The following is a 20,119-nucleotide window of genomic DNA, read 5'->3' as shown; positions in this document are numbered from 1 at the left end:
CAATACCCTGGAGGTTGAGGGCAAGCATGGTCAAGGGGCAGATTGTAAAGACCCCAAGGATTGGAACAGGACCTTAGCAAGGGAGCGAAGAGGCATGGAGTGTCTTCTCTGCACTTGGGAAGCCAGCTGGCCGATCCTCCTAATAAACCCAGCCAGAGGGCTGTATCTGCAGCTTGCAGTTAGCTCTTTCTGGCTTCACTCTTTCTCCACGTCCCTAGCCCCCGCGACCTTTTCATTTTACCTTGCATAACATTATTTGCCTTGGGATTTGAGTCCTTTGCCTTCTTGAGGGAGAAGCATTACGGACAGAATGATTAGGCTGTCATCCCCTGCCCTGCGGGCATTGCCCAAAGCCTGGAAAAAGTGAGAGGCGATTCCTGTGCAAAAATGGTTAAAGGCAACAGCCAGCCAGCCATAGCGATCGCGTGTGGGTGGCCTGCGTAGGGCTGTTCGTGTGCCTGTGTCCCATGTGGATCTATCCCAGGTCTTCTCTAGGTGGAGGGGTTCTGCCACTGCCCACGAGTAGGGAGCGTGGCTTTCGAGAGCAACACGTTTCCTGTCTGTGCAGAGCCTGCCTGTCTTCCCCCGTGGGCTGCTGCTGTGGCTGGGCTCTGTTTATAGAGCATCCTCCTGCTATTTATGGCCCCTTGTTTTCACCTCTCAGGCTGCTAGATGCCCCTGCTTGCATGGGGGCCACCAACCTAGTCTCTCTGCTGCTGTCTGCTCTCAGCAGATAGAAGCTGGCCTGGATGGTTGGAAGCCTTTTCCTTTGTCCTTGCCCTTCATAGCCACTCCAGGTCACCAGATGGCAGCCACTTAGATCTTTTCTCTTCCTCCTACCCTTGCTCAGCAACTGTAAAGCTAGCTCAAGGCCAGCAGACTGGCCACAGTCCAGGATCTGAAGCTGAGTAGGTTGCACAAAGGAAATGGCTCAGACGCTTGTGAGAGCCCCAGGCAGAGCAAGCCTCTTTATCACTGGAGGGTCCGTGTTGCCCCAAGCTTGCCCAGCACACCATGTCTTGCTTGGGCTGGAGTCCCTATGGGTCCTTCCACCTCTCATTTCAGTCAAATGCTTCACTTGCAGTGCGGCGGCAGTGTGCACCTAATAAAAACCTCAGGCTACAACATTATGTCCCCCTGGCAGCATCCGCTGTGCATGTGACATTAGCCTCTTTAGATTTTGCCCGTTTGTAGCACAGGAAACATTCTTCAAGGAGAGCCACCATGACTCACGAGTTCTATAGGATGCGACTTCCAGAACAGTGTGGGGCACGGCTGGCTCATTACCTCCTGGACTTTGGATTATGCACCAGTCAAATCCACCCCCCGCCATCCTCCCCCCACACACAAAAAGTGGATATGTAGACTAATTCCAGCTTCTGGTATCTCCTTAAGTACCTGCTCTGCAGTTCCCCTTTGACAAGCCCTGTGAGTCAGCTTTAACCCCAATGGAGGACTTGTTATTAAGTCAGGAGAAGCCAGATCACCATTACTCATCTTCAAAGGCTTATATAATCCCTGTGGTTGGAAGGTTCCCAGAGACGAACTCTAGATAATAAACAAAATAACAAAATGGAACGAGGGATGGGGAGGAATTGGGGGCAGGCATTCCTCCCCCTGCCTGGACCTGGGATATATGTCAGACACCCCGGGCACAGCAGAATGAAGACAACCAGGAAATAGGCTGTGTCCTCCCGTGCCAGCCCCCTTCCCAGTGTGCCTCCAAGTAAGCAGGTGGGATGGCCGACTTTAGGAAAGGGAAGGATTAGCGGAATCACCCGCTGCTCAGCTTATGGCCTCTGAGAGAGTTAGCCAGGGCTGCCCTCGGCGGGAGCTCAGAGGTTAATTTTAGAAGTTGGGAAAAACCAAGAAAGCTAAGCGTCAGTAGGGGAGCCAGGGAAGTAGGGAAGTGCTGAGGGACGATATAGCGCGGAGGAGTTTGTCTTGGACCTTAGACATTTTTTTTTTTAAGATTCTCAGGATTGGGTTATCCCATTGAAATCACAGTATCTACCATGAGCAGTGCCGCTTTGTTTGGCTCTCTTCCTATGTGTGAAGGTTGCCTTCTTGCTAGTTAAAACCAGAAAGCTTAGAGCCCCTCTCTAATGGCAGAGAGCGTGGCTGATGGCAAGTGTGGGGAAGTCTGCCACTGATGTCCCTGCATCCTGAGAGCCTCAGAGGTGGACATTCTCTCCTCTAACAGATGAATACGTAACTGGCCTAACCTACAAGGGTAATGCTGGAGGCCTGGGGCTTATCTGGAGAGAGCCACAAATCCAAGGGAGAAGTTGACTTTGAACTTCCAGCCCTTTTGATGTCTTCCGTAGCTGGAGGCCAGTGCATTTCAGTACATCAGGTGCAGCAGATTGGCTGCAAAGGTTTCGGTCTTTCTGGGTCTTGATATGCTTTGAGGGAAACAGAGAGTAAAAGGAAGGGAAGGAGTACATGTGCTGGTAGAGAAAGGGCTGAAGAATGGACTCGCGTTCCCACTGATCTTCCTGACATAGAGTAGTGAACTGGGGACCTCAGAATGCCTTTCTCCAACACAGCCATTTTGGACTGGCTGTGACTTGTTCTTCAGAAGCCACATTCCTGACCCTTGGGAATGGGGACTGAAAGGAGAAAAGACAGGGGTACAGTTAAGTGTCACAGCTGGCTTCTGGCAGCTGGTGAGCAAATACGAACACATCCGCCGTCTCTCCATGGAGAGCACTGCCCATGATGAGGACGGAGAGGTGCCAGGGTTGGCAGAGGCAATGTTCAGTTGCAGCTCATTTGAGAAGTAGCTGCGGGATTCAGAGGTAGAGCTGAGTCTACGTGCCAGAAGTCTTGTGAGGTTCAGGAAATAGCTCAGGGAAAGCCTGTTAATGCTGCGAGATAGCTTTGTCCATCACATTCTCTTTGAAGTGAACACAGTTCATTAATCAGGAAGATGTTTTGATAGGTAAATGCAGAGTTAGGAATAACTACAAAAAGCATAATGGGCTGAAAGTATTTCCCCATTCTTGACCCCATTCAGCCCTCTGCCTTGTAGATTATTAGTAAGAGATGCCAGAGAGGTGACGTGGGGCGGCGGAAGGATGGCGACGACGAAGATGATGATGAGCTTACATAACGGGTCAGCCACTAAGCTAAGCAATTGACGTAGCTTATCTTATTTCATCCTCAAAGCGATCTTATGAGGTATGTTTAAGCCTGCTTCACCAGTGAGGAAATAGAGGCGCAGGAAGGTGAAGGCACTCGGCCAAGGCCACAGAGCCAGTGACCAGGCAAGGCTGGACTGAAGCTATGTTGCTCAGAGCTCGTGCTCTTACCGCTGCAGTATACCTCTTCCCTGAGGGTTCTGTGAGACGAGAAGCATCCAAAGCACGTGGTCTCCAGTAGGAACTTGGTGAGGACTGGCTTCCTCTCCTAGTATTCCTCTATGCTGGGCATACCCCTGGTTCTTACAGGTTCTGAGTATTTGGGTAGAGGACTCCGTCATGCCACACTGTCCCCAAAACTGCATTTCTTCCTTGATTGGCAGATGACTTGATGGCCATGCCAGGGTTAGGAAGAACATGGGCTCCATAACTTGCATTTGCTGTGTTCGCATTCCAGGGCTTCCCTCATCTTTGTCCAACTTTAAGTGTCTTGGGTGTTTTTGCAAGGGTGGCTCTGATATGATACGCTGTATACACAAAGGGAACAGAAGCGCCGTAGTAGCAGCTGTTGCTCTTCCAGCAACTCTGTCACCAGCAAGATGGCTACGTTCTTCCAGCCTGGTCTGGCTTCTGTCTCATTCTGTTTCTTATGGGTTTAAACTCATCTGAAATGGACAAAGCATGGGCTGGGCCACCTCAGGATTCTTCTGTGGATGTTGGTCACGTCGATGATGACGATATTGATAGCTAACATGCATTTTCCAAATACTTGTGCCTTCATTAACTCAGTGAAGCCTCCAGAGACCCTGGGTAAATATCATTTTTGTCCCCCATTTTACTTACGGAGTTTAAGTAGCTCGCTCAGGGGACACGGTCAGTAATTGACAGAGATGGGATGTAGACCTGGATTGGTTTCCAGAGCCTGGCTGTCAGCTGCTACAGCGCAGGGCACTTCTCTGCTCAAAGCCCCCTAATGGCTTTCCCAATACCCATGGGATAAGGCCCAAACACATCTCATTTCTGCTAGGATTGTATGCTGTAGCAGGGCAACCTTTTAGTTCCTTGAGCACATGGTGCATTGTTAAAATATCCCGGCTGGGCATGGTGGCACGTACCTATAATCCCAGCTACTCGGGAGGCTGAGGCAGGAGAATTGCTTGAACTGGGAATGGGGAGGTAGAGGCCGGGTTTGTGCCCCTGTACTCCAGTGTGGGCTACAGAGCAAGACTCTGTCTCGGGTGAAAAAAAAAAATCTTCCTAGGCCCCTGTCCTAGCACTTACCATAGTATGTTTTCATTGCCTCCTCTCTTTCTCTCTCTCTCTCTGTTTTGCGTGCTCTCTCTCTCTCTCTCTCTCTCTCTCTCTCTCTCTCTCTCTCTCTCTCTCTCTCTCTCTCTCTCTCTGTCTCCTTCCCTCTTGCTGGTAGTTACCTTATACCCCCATCATCTAATACATAGAAAAGTACTTGGTAAACGTTTTTGTGTCTGTATATGGGACTGTAATAATTTTTACTGACAAGAATTACAACTGTATTCAAGATTTTAAATATTTATCAGCCTGATTCATTATATCAGACTAAGTTGCTGCTCTACTTGAGATCCTTAGCAACAGATATGTTAGATCAGAATTCTGCTTAACCTGTGGCTATCTGACCATTTCTAGGAGAGCGCCATACATCGAAATCATGGAAACCCTCTCCCACAATCCCCAAAACAGGCAAACAAAAAGCCGATCGTTTTAGGCAATACACATACGTTTCATCCAAAGCATCTTTCTGCAAGTGTTTTGCTGTCTGTCCTTGAGAATTACTGCTATTTTCCTCCTCTGTTTTCTTCTGGAAGTTTTATAATTTTAGTTCCTACTTTGAGGTTTATGATCCGTTTCTAATTTTTATACGTGGCATGAGGTGTAAGGCTCAAGGTTCATTTTTTCCCCCAAATGGATCTCTGGTTGTTCTAACACTCGCTTCTCCCTCTTTGCATTGTCTTGGTCCCCTTGTCAAAAACCAGTTGGCCACATATGTGTGAGTCTATTTCCGAATTCTGTTCTGTTCCATCGGTCTGTATGTCTGGACTTAATGCCAGTACCACAGTGTCTTGGTTTCTGTAACTTTATAGGAAGTCTTGAAATCAGATAAGATAAATTAGGTAATATAAACTTTAGACATTCTTCCTTATAGAGAATTCGTCAACTGTGTAAGACATGATAATTCACTGCATACCACATTATAACAGTTCCATGATTTAAAGACACTGCCTCAGATAAGGTGGTCTGTTAGAAATCAGGCTGATTATCAGGAATGGCAGGAGTTACTGATCTGGGTCTGCTGCTCTCAGAATTAATTAGGGTAAGTAACGGGGGAGATTGTGGAACACTGGACAGTAATAGTAGAACCAACTTAGATGAGAGTTTCCATTCTGTCACCCAGCCCACCTTTTGTAAGACCTAGAAACAAGGGCCTTGCACAAAGTGGGAAAATAAATGGCAAAAAGTATTAGCAAGAGGTGCAGAATGCCCAAGGAATTGGCAGTCTGTAAAATTACCCCATATTCAAGAGTGGACGTTCGTCCTACGTGATGTTTGATTAAAGATTTGAAAACATGTTCTTAGACACCTAAAAATTATGTAAGTAAAAAGTATGTATGACAGGTGTTTTATGAAAAGCATTTATTCTACCTATATAATACTGGCTTTCACACCTAATGTCCAAAGTAGTTTTCATTTTTGAATGCATAATTTTCTAGAGGCTTTTCGGTGGTCTTTGTTTGAAAAAGCAGTGTTTATCCACCTTGCTGCTTTCTGAGACTGTGCCAGGGAATACATGGGCACAGCCAGGGCTCTAGGGAGTCTTGAACCCATGATGGCAGACAAGATCTTGGGAGAACAGCATTCAGAGAGGGAAACAGAGATCCAGAGACCTGCACAGAGTCACGCAGGGAGAACTCAGATTAAAACTCGCCTGTGTTCTCAGTGACGCTCCCCTGGACCCTCAGATGCAGGGAGGATATTTGGTAGATGTAGCAGAAGACAGAATAGTGGCTTGAACCGAATGAAACTGCTGTTTGGGAGGCCAGAAAAGGTTACATCAGGGATTCCCTGTGGTCCTCCTCTTAGGTAACCCTCAGAGAAAATTAGATTGGTGTAGAGATCCTCGGAGTTTGTATGGAGAATGGACAAGATCTCATAGTCTCTGGTGAAAGGAAGGGCTCAGGGTTGCTTGGGGGATGCGTGTGTTTCGGAGAAGGTGGAATGAGGCGAGATTTTTCCAGGAGATTTGCTTGAGAGGGATACCCCGGGGAGGGGCCTTTTCTCATGCCACAAAAATCCCCCTGGGGATGGACTGTGTGGTGCATGCCAAGGAACCAAGTAGCTGGTAAAATCGGCTTTTATAAGAGACAGCTTGGTCATATTTTCCCCTTGCTGGGTTAAAGACAAATGAGAAGGTGTTCTCAGCTTCTGACCATGTGGAGAAGTGTGGGGAGGTGCTTTTGTTTGGTGACCTGGTGTCTGTCCTACAGTGCTGGGGTTTTTGAGATGTTGCTAGTGTCTGACACAAGGTAAAAGGTTATGTTATAAATGTGAGAAAACAGTATGTGAAGCCTACTTTGGAAGACTTGTTTTTTTTTTAAACTAGGGCTCAATCCTTTGGTTGTGAGCTACTAGTGTGATTTTTACCTACCGGATTATCTTTCTGTCTGTCTTACACTGTGTATCTTTCTGTCTCTTTCCTCATGTGTGTGCATGCAGGTGTGTCTGTGTAGGTGTCTGTGTGTACTTGTGTGTGTATGCCTGTATGTGGGAGCATGCGCACATGTGTGTGTGCACCTGTGACTGTGCGTGTATTCATGTCTGTGTGTCTGTGTGTATCTTTGCATGTCTGTGCCTGTGTGCACACATTTGTGTCTCTGTGTGTGTATGCACACATATGTGTTTCTCTCTGTCTCTGCTCCACCCATATTCTCTGCTCTCTTGTCTCTCTCTCTCTCTTATTGGTCTCTCCAGAATTTCTGACTTAGAACAGAAGTCTTCACAGTTGAATTCACGGGTGGTGTCTTTGTCCCTTTTGCTTTTGCAGTTCCTCCAGGAGTGATCCAAAATGGAGCGCGAGTCCTGAGCCGAGGGCTGTTTCCTGGCGTGCGGCCGCTGCCCATCACTCCCATTGGGGTGACGGCGGCCATGAGGTAAGAGGGGAGTGTGCTGGGCAGAGCCAGCCTGGGAGTGGGAAGGGCAGCGTTCTGTCCACGGGTCCTCTTCTGGAGACAGAAAGGCTCTGCTTTGAACTAATCACAGCAATAAACCTGGTTCAGGTGCTCAGAAATATGAAAGTAACCCCAAGAACCCCCAATCGAAATGCCACCATCTCTTTCTCGGGCCACCAGATGATCCTGGTCTCTTTATAGATGAGGAGATGGGAGCAAGTTAAATTTTTTATTCTAAGAAAGCAGAGTAAGAGGTAGGTGGGTAGAAGGAAATTGAAGTCAAGATGTTCATTGGATTTTAGGCTAACGGGTCAAGCGCTAGACCCAGCCCTGTCCCTCCCCTGTCCTGTGACTCTGGTGTCCAATCTCTGTGGGCCTCAGTTCCCTCATCTGCGAAACTCCTACCAGGGGTTGCAGGGAAAATCAAATGCAAAAGTACATGTGAGGCGAGCTTTGGTACGTGGTCTATAAATAGCAGGTGGCATCATTCCTCTGCTTCCAAGAATGAGGTCAGCTGCCAAACCGCATGAACCCTTCCTTGGGACATTTCTCTCCTCCATGCTCTCTATCTCCGCTGCCAGCCCCAGATCAGGGTCCGCCACCAGCTGGGACCCTCACAGGCACCATCGCTGGAGTCTCTTCCCATCCGCCAACTGCTTTTCCACCCACCCCTGCCCATCTATCCACCAATGTCAGACCAGTTTCCCAACACGGTGCCCCGCCAGTCATCTGCAGAAGCACCTTCTGTGACTGCCCCTGCATCACCCTGACATTCCCCCCAGTCCTTCCTTTTCGAGCCAAATGTGTTCCCCAAATATGCCCAGTATTGGTCCATCTTATTCATACAGTTTTCTTGGTGTAGATGCCCCTCACCCTCATATGCACGGCAGTGCGTCCTTCAAGACCTGGCACAAAGTTGATCCCTTCCCAATACTTTTTTGAATGTGGTCTGGGAGCCAGCATCAGAGAAACTTCCCTTTGCCGTGAATCCATTAGCCCTAGGCTCTGTGCAGCCCTTTGGTGAGTGACCCTGTATGGTAGCAGTTTCTCTGTGTGTCCCTTTCTGTCCTGGGCGCTTTGTTTCCTGAGGATGAGGGCTAGGTCTCACCCAGTTGGCTGATGCCTCATCACTATTGCAGGTGCCAGGGCCTGGTTGCTTGTTTAGAAAAAGCCTGTCTCACTGCGCTGTAACCCTTGAAGGTACCATCCCTCTCCTTCTGCATTTACGGATCGAGTTTGCAACTGAAGACCATTTTGCTTTCATAGTGTCTTATGTCCCAAAGGAAACCAGCCCAGAAAGTCTGCTTGGCTGGGCCTGAGAGAGAAGCAAGGTCAGACTCCCCTGCCGTGTGCAGCTTCTCCGTGAACGTGTCTTTTAACTCCTCCTGCTGTTACCAGGACCAAGTCACATCATCTTGAGAGCAGACCAAAGGCTATGGCTTCTGATAAGGCAGGAAGTTGTTAGCAATTAGAATAATAACCGATCAGGGCTGGGAGCGGTGGCTCAAGTCTGTAATCCCAGCACTTTGGGAGGCTGAGGCAGGTGGATCACGAGGTCAACAGATCGAAACCATCCTGGTCAACATGGTGAAACCCCGTCTCTACTAAAAATACAAAAAAAATTAGCTGGGCACGGTGGCGCGTGCCTGTAATCCCAGTTACTCAGGAGGCTGAGACAGGAGAATTGCCTGAACCCAGGAGGCGGAGGAACAGTGAGCCAAGATCGTGCCATTGCACTCCAGCCTGGGTAACAAGAGCGAAACTCCGTCTCAAAAAAAAAATAATAATAATAATAACCGATCATAAAACCACTTGTTTCTACTAATCTGACCAGGGGATATTTTCCAAAACTACATGGACAGGATCTTTCTCTCATACCTCTCCGGCATCTTCCCTGGCTACTCTTAGGTCATTCTTGAGTTCCTAAGTGGTTAGCCTCTTCCCATGAAGCCAAAATACCGATGCTCTTGCCTCAGGTTTCTGAAAAAGACACACTGTTTCTCATTCTTTCTTGAAATCTTTCCCATCTTGCCTCATAGTTTACCTTTTTGGTTGAGAAGACTCAGAGACTGTAGGCTATTTTTGCTTGGAGCAACAGTGTATTTTTATTAGCAGATTCTAAATATAGACTTAGAGTTTATCTTCTTGACCCCCTTTTTTTTAGTGCCTTCAAGAGTAGTTTTCATTATGGGATCAGCCACGCCTTGTAGAAGGGCATGGAAAAGCCAGGCAGAAAACAGGTTGACCTTCCACAGGAGCTGCCTTCTTGTTTTCATTTTACTCATGGCATTTGTTATGACAAAGTTGACTGGTTAGTACCCCTTGAGGTGTTTCTCAACTACTGATGGTTTCTGGTTAGAAAATAACGAAGTGCTGCAGCAGGAACCAGTGCCCTTTCCCCACCACCCTCTCATGCTCTCTATGGCACCCCCTGGTGGCAGAGCCTCACAGTCTTGTTTCTGTTGAAAGTTGCTGCTCAGCTAGTCCAGTGAGTGCCTCAGATGGGCTCCCTCCAAAGTAAAAGAAAGCAAAACAGCCTCTGAGCCAATTTGTGTATCAGATAGGTCCATTAGGGAGACAGAAACCACGCCAGGTATTTGAACAGAGATTTTAATGCCTTTCTGTTAACCACCGCTGGGTGTGGTAGCTCATGCCTGTAATCTCAGCACTTTGGGGGGCTGAGGTGGGAGGATCACTTGAGGCCAGGAGTTCAAGACCAGCCTGAGCAACATAGGGAGACCCCAGCTCTACAAAGTTTTAAAAATTAGCTGAGGCCAGGCACAGTGGCTCACGTCTGTAATCCCAACATTTGGGAGGCCAAGGCAGGTAGATCATTTGAGCTCAGGAGCTTGAGACCAGCCTAGGCAACATGGTGAAACCCTGTCTCTCTATTTTTTTTTAAATTACCTGGCTGTGGTGGCACATACCTGTGGTCCTAGCTACTCGGGAGGCTAAGGTGGGAGGATCCCTTGAGCCTGGGAGGTCAAGACTGCAGTGAGTCAAGATTGCTCCACTGCACTCCAGCCTGGGCAACAGAGTGAGATCATGTAAAAATGAAAATGATTAAAAAGAAAACAAATCTATGAACCAAGTAGGAGGTTATTAACCAGGTAACTGAAAGGGTAAAGAGAACTCAGGGTGTCATAGAGAGAGTAATTGCAGGAGGTAGCTAACCACCTCTAGGGCGGAGGGAACAAAGGGAAGAGGTTGAAATGATCGCCCCATGAAGCTGAAACTCACCTTTGCACAGGGGGCGGGGCCTTGGAACCAAACCTCGAAGGAAGCAGCCTCTGATGATTCTGGTGGCCTCTAATGGAATATAGTTCTGCAAGTACTGGAAAAACTCAAACTGGGTTTGGCAACTACAAGAATGAATGCTGCTGCTGAGGTGCAGAGGCATTGCTGGGGTGGTGCAGGAACAAGAAACAGGCAGGAGCCAGTTCCATCTTTCTCCACCACCCTCTTGGTCTCTCTGTGGCACCCCCTGGTGGCAGAGCCTCACATGGAGCCCGGCGGTAAAGTCCAGCCCCAGCCCCAGCCCCAGTGTGAGAAACAGAGTTGAAGGGTGGGTTAGAGACTGAGTGGCAGTAGCTTTGTAATGGCACAGCTCGCTTCATGTCTGTCCACTACACAAGCATATAGAGTCTAATCAGAGAGTGACTTCCTGAGCATCATTAGGAGTTTTTAGCAAAATCATTTTGGTGAAATGTGCAACAGTTACATTTGCATCAATAGGGATAATCAGTGAAGAGGTGGGGCACAGTGGCTCACGCCTGTAATCCCAGCACTTTGGGAGGTTAAGGAGGGCTGATCACCTGAGGTCAGGAGTTCAAGATCAGCCTGGCCAACATGGTGAAACACCATCTCCACTAAAAATACAAAAATTAGCTGGGCATGGTGGTATGTGCCTGTAGTCCCAGCTACTCGAGGATGAGATGGGAGAATCGCCTGAACCCAGGAAGTGGAGGTTGCAGTGAGCCGAAATTGTGCCATTGCACTCCAGCCTAGGTGACAGAGCATGACTGTCCATCTCCCCCTCCCCAAAACAGAGATAACCAGTAAAAAAACCCCATTATGCGTTAGCAGTTAGTTGTCCAAATACTAATTCTGAACTTGCCCCCCTCAGTTTTAAGGGAAATTAGGGGAAGAGGGGTAGTAAGCTCTAGAACATTAGGGGCACTTGCTTGTAATGTCTGTGCCCTCTTTTTGTAGGGCAAGTAGTAGACACTGCTTTTGGAAAGAAGGAACATGAACATAGCTATGGAGGCATTTGCCTCATCAGTGTCTGTAAAACCCATTCAGGAGTAAGTGCTTGAGGAAAAAATCTTGTTTTGCATTTTCACATTTATCATACTTTTAACATTTTTTAATTTGGCCACATGTCAGTGGAACCTAAACACAGCCAAGGCTGAAAGGAAAGCAGTCCAGTAGAGACAAGAACAACACAATGTTATCTCCCAGAGGGTGCGGCAGTGCCCACGTGTTCTGTGTGTGTGCTCAGATGTTTACAGGGGTTGCTGCCCCAGTCTTTTCAGCTGGGGCCCAGGGCAGGCAGGAGAGTCATTAGCACCCATTAAAGACCAGTGTCCTACTCTCCTTTATGTGACAGGTTTTCCTTGTGAGTCTAAGCCACTTCTCCTTAAGTGAAAATATTTGTCTTTCAGGGATTTTTTTTTTTTCCTCCACGGAGTGGCAAAGGCCATGTTTGTTTGTCTTAACTCTGAAACTGTTATTGACATAGATGAAGTGTTACTTTTATTAGCTGCTCATTACACAGCTTCTATTTGCTGGGTTCCTTTGCATATAATTATGATGTGAAATCTCCTTGTAAGAGTATCTGTCAATAATGTAATTGACTTTACGGTGTTGACTTTTTACTCAGTAACCTCCAAGATTGGCCCATCCTTAGACATTGGAAACCTGCTTATTTTTAAATTTGCCTGGGTGTTGAGTCCTCAAGGCACATCATCCTCATAATAACTACCCACACATCTTAAAGTTTTATGCCTGTGTCTTCGGCTGCTTTCCCAGGGAAATCCCTTGCCGAGATTGCATTGAGTGGAATCATGATTATAGCCCTGGGAGAGCTGTTGCGGGCCTTCTTGGGAAGGAGGAGTCCCAGGCGTCTTACATTCACAGCATCGTGGGCTGCCCCTCACTCCAGGTTGGGCCACAGCCACCCCTCTGGATCTCAGCCACCTTGCTTTTACCCTTAGGGCTCTTTTTGATCCTTGCGTGCCTAATCAGGTGGCAGAAAAAAAATTAAATGTCCAGGGCTTAATAGAGGATTGGGGGAAAGCTGATGGAAGGCCCGTTTTATAGCAACTGAGCCAACAAAATATGCACATGAACTCAGGAACCACATTCTCTGGGTCCATGTCCTGCAGCTGTGTGACCTCGAGCAAGTGCCCATGCCCTTCTCAAGAGGAAACCTGTGTCTGCCTCGTGCATTATTAGGATTAACACACAGCTATGTGTCTGGCATATGGTCAGCATTATGTAGGTATTCGATGAATTAGTAACATGGAAAGCCTCATGGATTCACCTAGACTGTCTCCCACAGACCTTCCGGGTTTCCTTCCTGAGCACTGGAACCTTAGGAGGAGAAGGCTTAGATTGAACCCATGCCACCTTCAGCACACTGTACATTTGTTGGCAAAGCCATTGGTTTTGAAGAGTGCTGGCCATAATCTGGACTACAAGTCTTGATCACCCCACTTGTTATCAAATTACACGAGAGTTCATGCAGTTACCATCTAAGGCTGCTTCATTCTATTTGGATCTCCAACAACCTTAAGTGGTAACGGTACTTCCCATGGAACGTGAAGCAAGTCAGGCATCAATGGTCTTACTATAGTAGAAAACATTAATTCTTAAGGTCATGTCAAAATAGAATCATCAGGAAAACCTATCTCAGCCTAAGTTCTGCTCCGGGTCAGCTGCCTTGTCTCCTCCCGTGAGAAGATGTTTGTGTCAGGAGTTTAGGAAGGTGGCAACCTTTGGTATTAAGATAGGGTTGTAGTCCAATTATGTATCTTGAGGGTAAATTGGCTGCTGATCTTTTCTAGTGTTGTATTTTGTTCTGTATTTAAAGACTAAGCCTCTGTTTGCCTTTGTCTTTGAAATCATGGTCTTTGAAGGCAATTAGAAAACTCAGTATTAGATTTTGCTTTGTAGTGGGAGGAGAGGAGAAAATACGAAAGAGCTAGGTGTAAGGGAAAAGGGAAAAAGAATCCCAGGTCACATGCAGCATGCATTGAATTCCTTCCTGGGCCCTGTTTGAGCAAGCATAGTGTTTGCTTTGGGACCTTCTGGTCCAGAAATTTAAACAACGACCAGCAAGCTGTGAAATTTGATCAACATTCTGGAGGTGCTCCTCATATTTCATATCAATGACATGGGTTAATGCCTTTGAAAGTACTGGTGGCTCTTTTTCATGTTGTATAGAAAAATCCTCCAAACTCCCAATGATTCTGGACTATTTTAAATGCAGAACAATCCATGGAGGAGAGTTTTAGGATCACTCCTATTTGTGTTCTGTGATCTCTTGCAAAAAGGAAACCATGTTTATCTCAGTGGTTTAGGGGACCAGTTTGCAGCTCATGGGAGGAAACTGTGGTCCCCCTGGAGATTGCTACTGAGTTAGAACTCCTAGAGTTGTTGATCCTGGATGCTTCCAGGAAGGGCTAACCACCGGGTCCCTGGACATCCTTCACCTTTTCTGCCATGCATCTGCCAGATTGCAGAATTCGAGGGTTGATGGGGAAGGTATCTTAAACCTCACCTTGATTTTACAGCTTAGGCACAGGTAGAATCAGACTGGATTTTGTGGAAAAGGTAGGGAAGAACTGTAAACAACAAGTTAAATCAGTTGAACTCATGACCTAAATGGCATCTCTCTCCTAGGTAGAATTTGATACCTGGCAAGGAGTATTTTATGCAACTTGTATTAAATGATTCTCTGCATGCTCCTTAGTATTTCCTGTCATTTTTTGTAGTGTTCATCTTCTTTACAGTTTGAAGGGGCTTTCTCTCTCTCTCTCTCTCTCTCTCTCTCTTTTTATTTGAGACAGGGGTCTTTCTCTGTCACCCACGCCAGAGTGTAGTGGCACAGTCACAGCTCACTGCAGCCTTGTCCTCCCAGGCTCAAGTGATCTTCCCACCTCTCAGCCTCCCAAGTAGTTGGGACTACAGGAACTCACCGCTGCTCCTGTCTAATTCTTCTATTTTTTGTAGAGAAGGCACCTTGCCATGTTGCCCAGGTTGGTCTTGAACTCCTGGGCTCAAACAATCTACACACCTCAGCCTCCCAAAGTGCTAGGATTGCAGGTGTGAACCACAGTGCCCAGCTGAGTTTTTTTAAATAATTAGAATGATACTGTGTCCTTTTTAACTTTTTAAAAAACTCATATTAGGTTTATTTGTTTTATATAGCTGTAATTGAGTCATTTTCACTGCTATATAATATTCCATTATGTGACTATACCGTCTTTTTTTTTTAAAAAAGACATTTGGATCATTAGTAGTTCTCTGCTATTACAAAGAGTGCTGCTGTGGAAATTCTTGTACATGTCTTCAGATTCAAGATGTCTAGGAGTGAAATTGTTGGTTTACAGGGTATGTACATGCTCAGCTTTACAAGGTAATCCCACATTGTTTTGTAAAGTGCTTTAGCCAGTTACACTGCCACCAGCAGAGTGTGATAGTCCCTAGTCCTCCCCATATTCACACACATTTAGAGTTGTCATGCTTTGTCATTTCAACCAATCTAGTAGGTACATAATGGTATCTCATTGTAGCTTAATTTGTATTCCCTTGTCACTAAAGATGTTGCCCAGTTTTCATATATTTAATGGATTCTTTGAATATGTTATTTTATAGATTTCCTGTTTAAAATTTTGCTCATTTTTCTATTGGGTTCTTGTTTTTCTTCTTTTCGTAGGAGTTCTTGATATAGTCTACATATCAATCTGGCATTCATTACATATGTTGCAGATTTTCTAAGTTTGTGGATGGTCTTTTCACTCTCCCTCAATTTCCATTCTTATTAATCACATTTATCAGTCCTTTTTTTTTTGAGACAAAGTCTCACTCTGTCACCCAGACTGGAGTGCAGTGGTGCAATCTCGGCTCACTGCAGCCTCTGCCTCTAAGGTTCAAGAGATTCTCATGCCTCAGCCTCCCAAATAGCTGGGATTACAGGCATGCACCACCAGGCCCAGTTAATTTTTGTAATTTTGGTAGAGACTGGGTTTCATCATGTTGGCCAGGCTGGTCTTGAACTCCTGATCTCAGGTGATCCACCCATCTTGGCCTCCCAAAGTGCTGGGATTACAGGGGTGAGCCACCACACCCGGCCCTATCAATACTTTTTATGAAATCTGCATCTTAAAAATTTATCTCCCTACTCTGTGGTCGTATAGTCTTCTACAGTTTTTCTAAAAGATTTCAAGTTTTTTGGTTTCACATTTAAGTCTTACTGTTTGAGTCTGTAATCCATCTGGAGTTTATGATGTGAGACAAAGATACATTTAAGTATTTTTTCAAATACTAATCAGTCATCCCAGCATCACTTATTAAGTAGCCCCTCTCTTTCCCACCGATATGAAGTGCTAGCTCTGATATATGTTAGGTTTCTTTATATTTGTGGGTTTATTTTGGGGGTCTTGGTCCTATTTCATATTTTCCTGTAGCATGGCAATACCACAGTGTCTGAGTTATTATACCTTTGTAAGTCTGGGAGCACATGTTCTCTCACCTCGTTCTTTTTAAAGTGTCTTTGCTGTTCTTGGCTCTTTGCAGTTGCATATAAATGTTTTAATCAGCTTGATACGTTGCAAGCGGGGTGCAAACAAGAAAAACAAAGAAAAGACATCCTATTATGATTTCTGACTAGAATTGTATTGAATCTACAGGTCAGTTTGGTGGGGATTAATACTCCTATATTGAAAGCCAGGTGCAGTGGTGTGCATCTGTAGTCCCAGCTACTCAGGAGGCTGAGCGGGGAGGATTGCTTAAGCCCAGGAGTTTGAGGCCAGCCTGAACATAGTGAGGCTCTGACTCTTAAAACAACAACAAACAGCTCCTTTTTGCATCTTTCAATCCATGAGCATGTATAGTTGTCCATTTATTTAAATCTTCAGTGCCTCTCATTAAACCTTTATGATTTTTTCCCTAAAGTTCTTTTCAATTAGATTTATTTTACATAGTCTAGATTCTTTTTCATGCTGTTACAAATTTTACAAATTAATATGATATATTTTCTATTTGCTGCTAATATGGAAATGCAATTTATTTCACATTATTGATTTTTTTCTAGCAATCTTGCTAAAAATAAACTGCATTAGTAATTCCTTTTTTTTTTTTTTTTTTTTTTTAAGCATATCAGCTATCATTAGTGTTAGTATATTTTATGTGTGGTCCAAGACAATTCTTCTTTCTTTCTTTCTTTTTCATTGCATTTTAGGTTTTGTGGTACATGTGAAGAACATGCAAGATTGTTGCATAGGTACGCACATGGCAGTGTGATGTGCTGCCTTTCTCCCCATCACCTATATCTGGCATTTCTCCCCAGGCTATCTCTCCCCAACTCCCCACCCCCCGCTGCCCCTCCCCTGTTTCCCCCCAACAGACCCCAGTGTGTGCATTAGTAACTCTGACAGTTTATAGATTCTTCTGTGTACAAAATCATATCTTCTGTAAATACTGATGGGGCTTTTCCCCTAATTATTGTATCTTTTCTTTTTCCTGTCCTATTGCACAGTCCAGGACCTCTGAATGGAAGTTACAATAACAGGAATCTTTGTGTTATTTCATATTTTAAATGGACCATTTACTGATTCACAGTTGATAGGACATTAGTTAAAGGTTTCTTATGAAATACGCTTTATCATAAAAAAGTTATTCTATTCCTAGTTTGCTATGATATTTTATCATGTATGGTTATTGAGTTTCATCAAAGAAAGTTTGCATCGAGATAACTATAAAATTTTTCTTTCTTTTTTTACTGTGGTGAATTACACTATAAATTTGTCGTTTTGAGCAAAACTTGCATTTCTGAATATACTTGCTCCTGATACATTTTTTTTTTACATATTACTAGAGTTGTCAAACTAATGTTTTATTTATGAATCTTGTGTCTTTGTTTATAACCCATGTTTCTCTACTTCTGACTTACTTAGTGTAGTGCCAAGATTACATTAGCCTCAGAAAGGGAGCTGAGGCGTATTCACTCTTTTAGATAAACTCCGAAAGAGTTTATGTAAGACTGGAAATGCCTATTGCTTAATGTTCATTGGAACTTGCTTGCAAAATAGTCTGGCCCTGGTGTTTTCCTTTTGGGATGATTTTGAACTGTTGATTTATTTTATGTAATGATAATAGGATGACTTGTGTTTTTAAATTTCCTTTTGAATTTCTTTTGGCAACTCTAGGAATTTGTCCACGTCACCTCAGTTTTCCAATATGTTGGCAAAGAGTTATTCATACTATACCTTGTCACTTTTTAAAACATCTTTTGTCTCTTTTTTATTCCTTATTTCATTTGTATCATTTCTTTTTTGCTTAATCTCACCACAGATGTTTTTTTCAAAGAATTGACTTTTTAAATTAGCTATACTTTGCATTTATTTCCTATTCCATTGATTTCTGCTATTTATAATTTCTTTTTTGGATTTATTGTTTTTCTTTGTCTAGTTTGGGTATTTTTGTGTGAAGCCTTTCTTCTTTTTTCTTTTCTTTTTTTTTTTTTTGAGATGGAGTTTTGCTCTTGTTACCCAGGCCGGAGTGCAATGGCACGATCTCAGCTCACTGCAACCTCCGCCTTCTGGGTTCAAGCAGTTCTCCTGCCTCAGCCTCTGAGTAGTTGGGACTACAGGCATGCACCACCATGCCCAGCTAATTTTTGTATTTTTAGTAGAGACGGGGTTTCACTATGTTGACCAGGATGGTCTCAACCTCTTGACCTCGTGATCCACCTGCCTCGCCTCCCAAAGTGCTGGGATTATAGGCCTGAGCCGCCACGCCCGGCCTGCCTTTCTTCTTTTTTCATAAAAGTATACGATTTTCATTTTCCTCACCCTACTGCTTATTGCATCCTATAAGTTTTATTTTAATTATTGTTAAGCTATAATTATTTTCTAATTGCCATTTTGATTTCTTCTTTGACCCCTGAGGATTTTTAAAAGTGTGTTTTTTGAATTTCCAAACTGAAGAGAAGCTGGTTGTTTTTAATTTTGTTTTTAGTTACCTCTCAACATTGACTATGAATTTCAATACCTGTGGTCAGGGAATTTATCTGTACCATGTTGCTTCTTTGAAATGTGTCGACACTTGCTATATGATCCAGAATATATCAGTTTTTAAAAAATATTTCAGCCAGGGATGGTGGCTCGCAACTATAATCCCAACACTTTGGGAGGCTGAGGTGGGAGATTGCTTTAGGCCACAAGTTCAAGACCAGCCTGGCCAACATAGAGAGACCCCGTCTCTATCAGTTATAAAGGAAAACTAAGTAAATAAGTAGATAAAAACTTAAAAAGATGTCATGTGTGCATCAAAAAAATGTCTTTTCCATCATTAGCACATGTTCTATGTTTATGTCCACTGGGTGAAATCTTCTCCATACTAAACCTTTATGTGTGCGTCTTTGTGGTGTGTGTGTGTGTGTGTGTGTGTGTGTGTGTGTATGTGTGTGTGAGAGAGAGAGAGAGAGAGAGAAGAGAGACAGCTTGATCAATTGTATACTGAAAGGGATGTATTAAAAATCTCCCATTCCAATGTGGACTGGACTATATCTTCTTGTAGCCCTTTCCATTTCAGGCATATGTATTTTGAAGGTATTTTATTGGAACGATGCATGTTTAGAATTGTTTTATCTTCCTGATGGGTTAAATCCTTAGAATGCTTAATGACTCTTTATCTGAAGTCATGATTTTTGCCTTGAAAAATCTATCTGATCTCGTTTTAATATTGCTCTACCAGCATAGCACAGCTTGTTCCATTCTTTGACTTTTAACCCTTCTCTGCCCTGTTGTTGAGGATTGTCTCTTGCAAACAGCATATGGCTTCTTTTTTCTTTTTCAAATTTGAGCTCCTCTGTACCTTTTAGCTGAGGATTTTTAGCCCATTTTTATGGACATTTTTGAGTTTGTTCCTATTGTCTGATTTTACATTTAATGTCTGCCCCACTTGTTTCAGATTCTTTTTTTCTTTCTACCATTATTTTAAATTGATTCTCCCACTCCTCATTCCATTTCTTTCCCCCTTCTAATGGTTTGGAAGTTACCCATTCTGTTTTTCTTCATTTGGTGTTGATCTAGAACTTTTAGCATGAATATTTTAAACTGTTTAAAGTTAATCAATAGCTTTAACCTCCTGATCAATACAGGGCTCTGGGAATGCTTTAACCTCAGTTCTGTCCACCTCCCAATTGATATGCTACATTTGTCCAGTACTTTCAGTACTTTTGTTCTTTTTTTTTTTTTTTGAAACCACTTAGTCATTATTATTATTGTATTGCACAATCAATACCTGCCCACATTTTCCTGTCTTTTTTGAGATAGGGTCTCGCTCCTATTGCCCAGGCTGGAGTGCAGTGGCACGAGTACAGCTCACTGCAGCCTCAACCTCCCAGTCTCAGATGTTCCTACCACCTCAGCCTTCCGAGTAGGTGGGACTACAAGCACACACTACCATGTTCAGCTAATTCTTTGTATTTTTAGTAGAGGTGGGGTTTTGCCATGTTACCCAGGCTGGTCTTGGAACACCTGGGCTCTA

At 44.4% G+C, this 20,119-nt stretch overlaps 1 protein-coding gene across 3 annotated transcripts in view; it reads left to right on the top strand.

Moving 5' to 3' along the window:
* The window catches only part of FOXN3 (forkhead box N3), a 269,460-nt gene that overhangs the window by 235,975 nt on the left and 13,366 nt on the right, over nucleotides 1-20,119 (top strand). For all 3 annotated transcript variants that reach the window (XM_002754187.6, XM_078335590.1, XM_009006431.5), the window contains one exon: nucleotides 7,219-7,324. In XM_002754187.6, coding sequence (XP_002754233.1) covers nucleotides 7,219-7,324 — 106 coding nt within the window. The remainder of the gene's footprint in view (nucleotides 1-7,218; nucleotides 7,325-20,119) is intronic.

This window comes from Callithrix jacchus, chromosome 8 (genome assembly GCF_049354715.1).
Source record: "Callithrix jacchus isolate 240 chromosome 8, calJac240_pri, whole genome shotgun sequence".
Lineage (NCBI taxonomy): Eukaryota > Metazoa > Chordata > Mammalia > Primates > Cebidae > Callithrix > Callithrix jacchus.
This window is presented reverse-complemented; position numbering and strand designations above follow the sequence as displayed.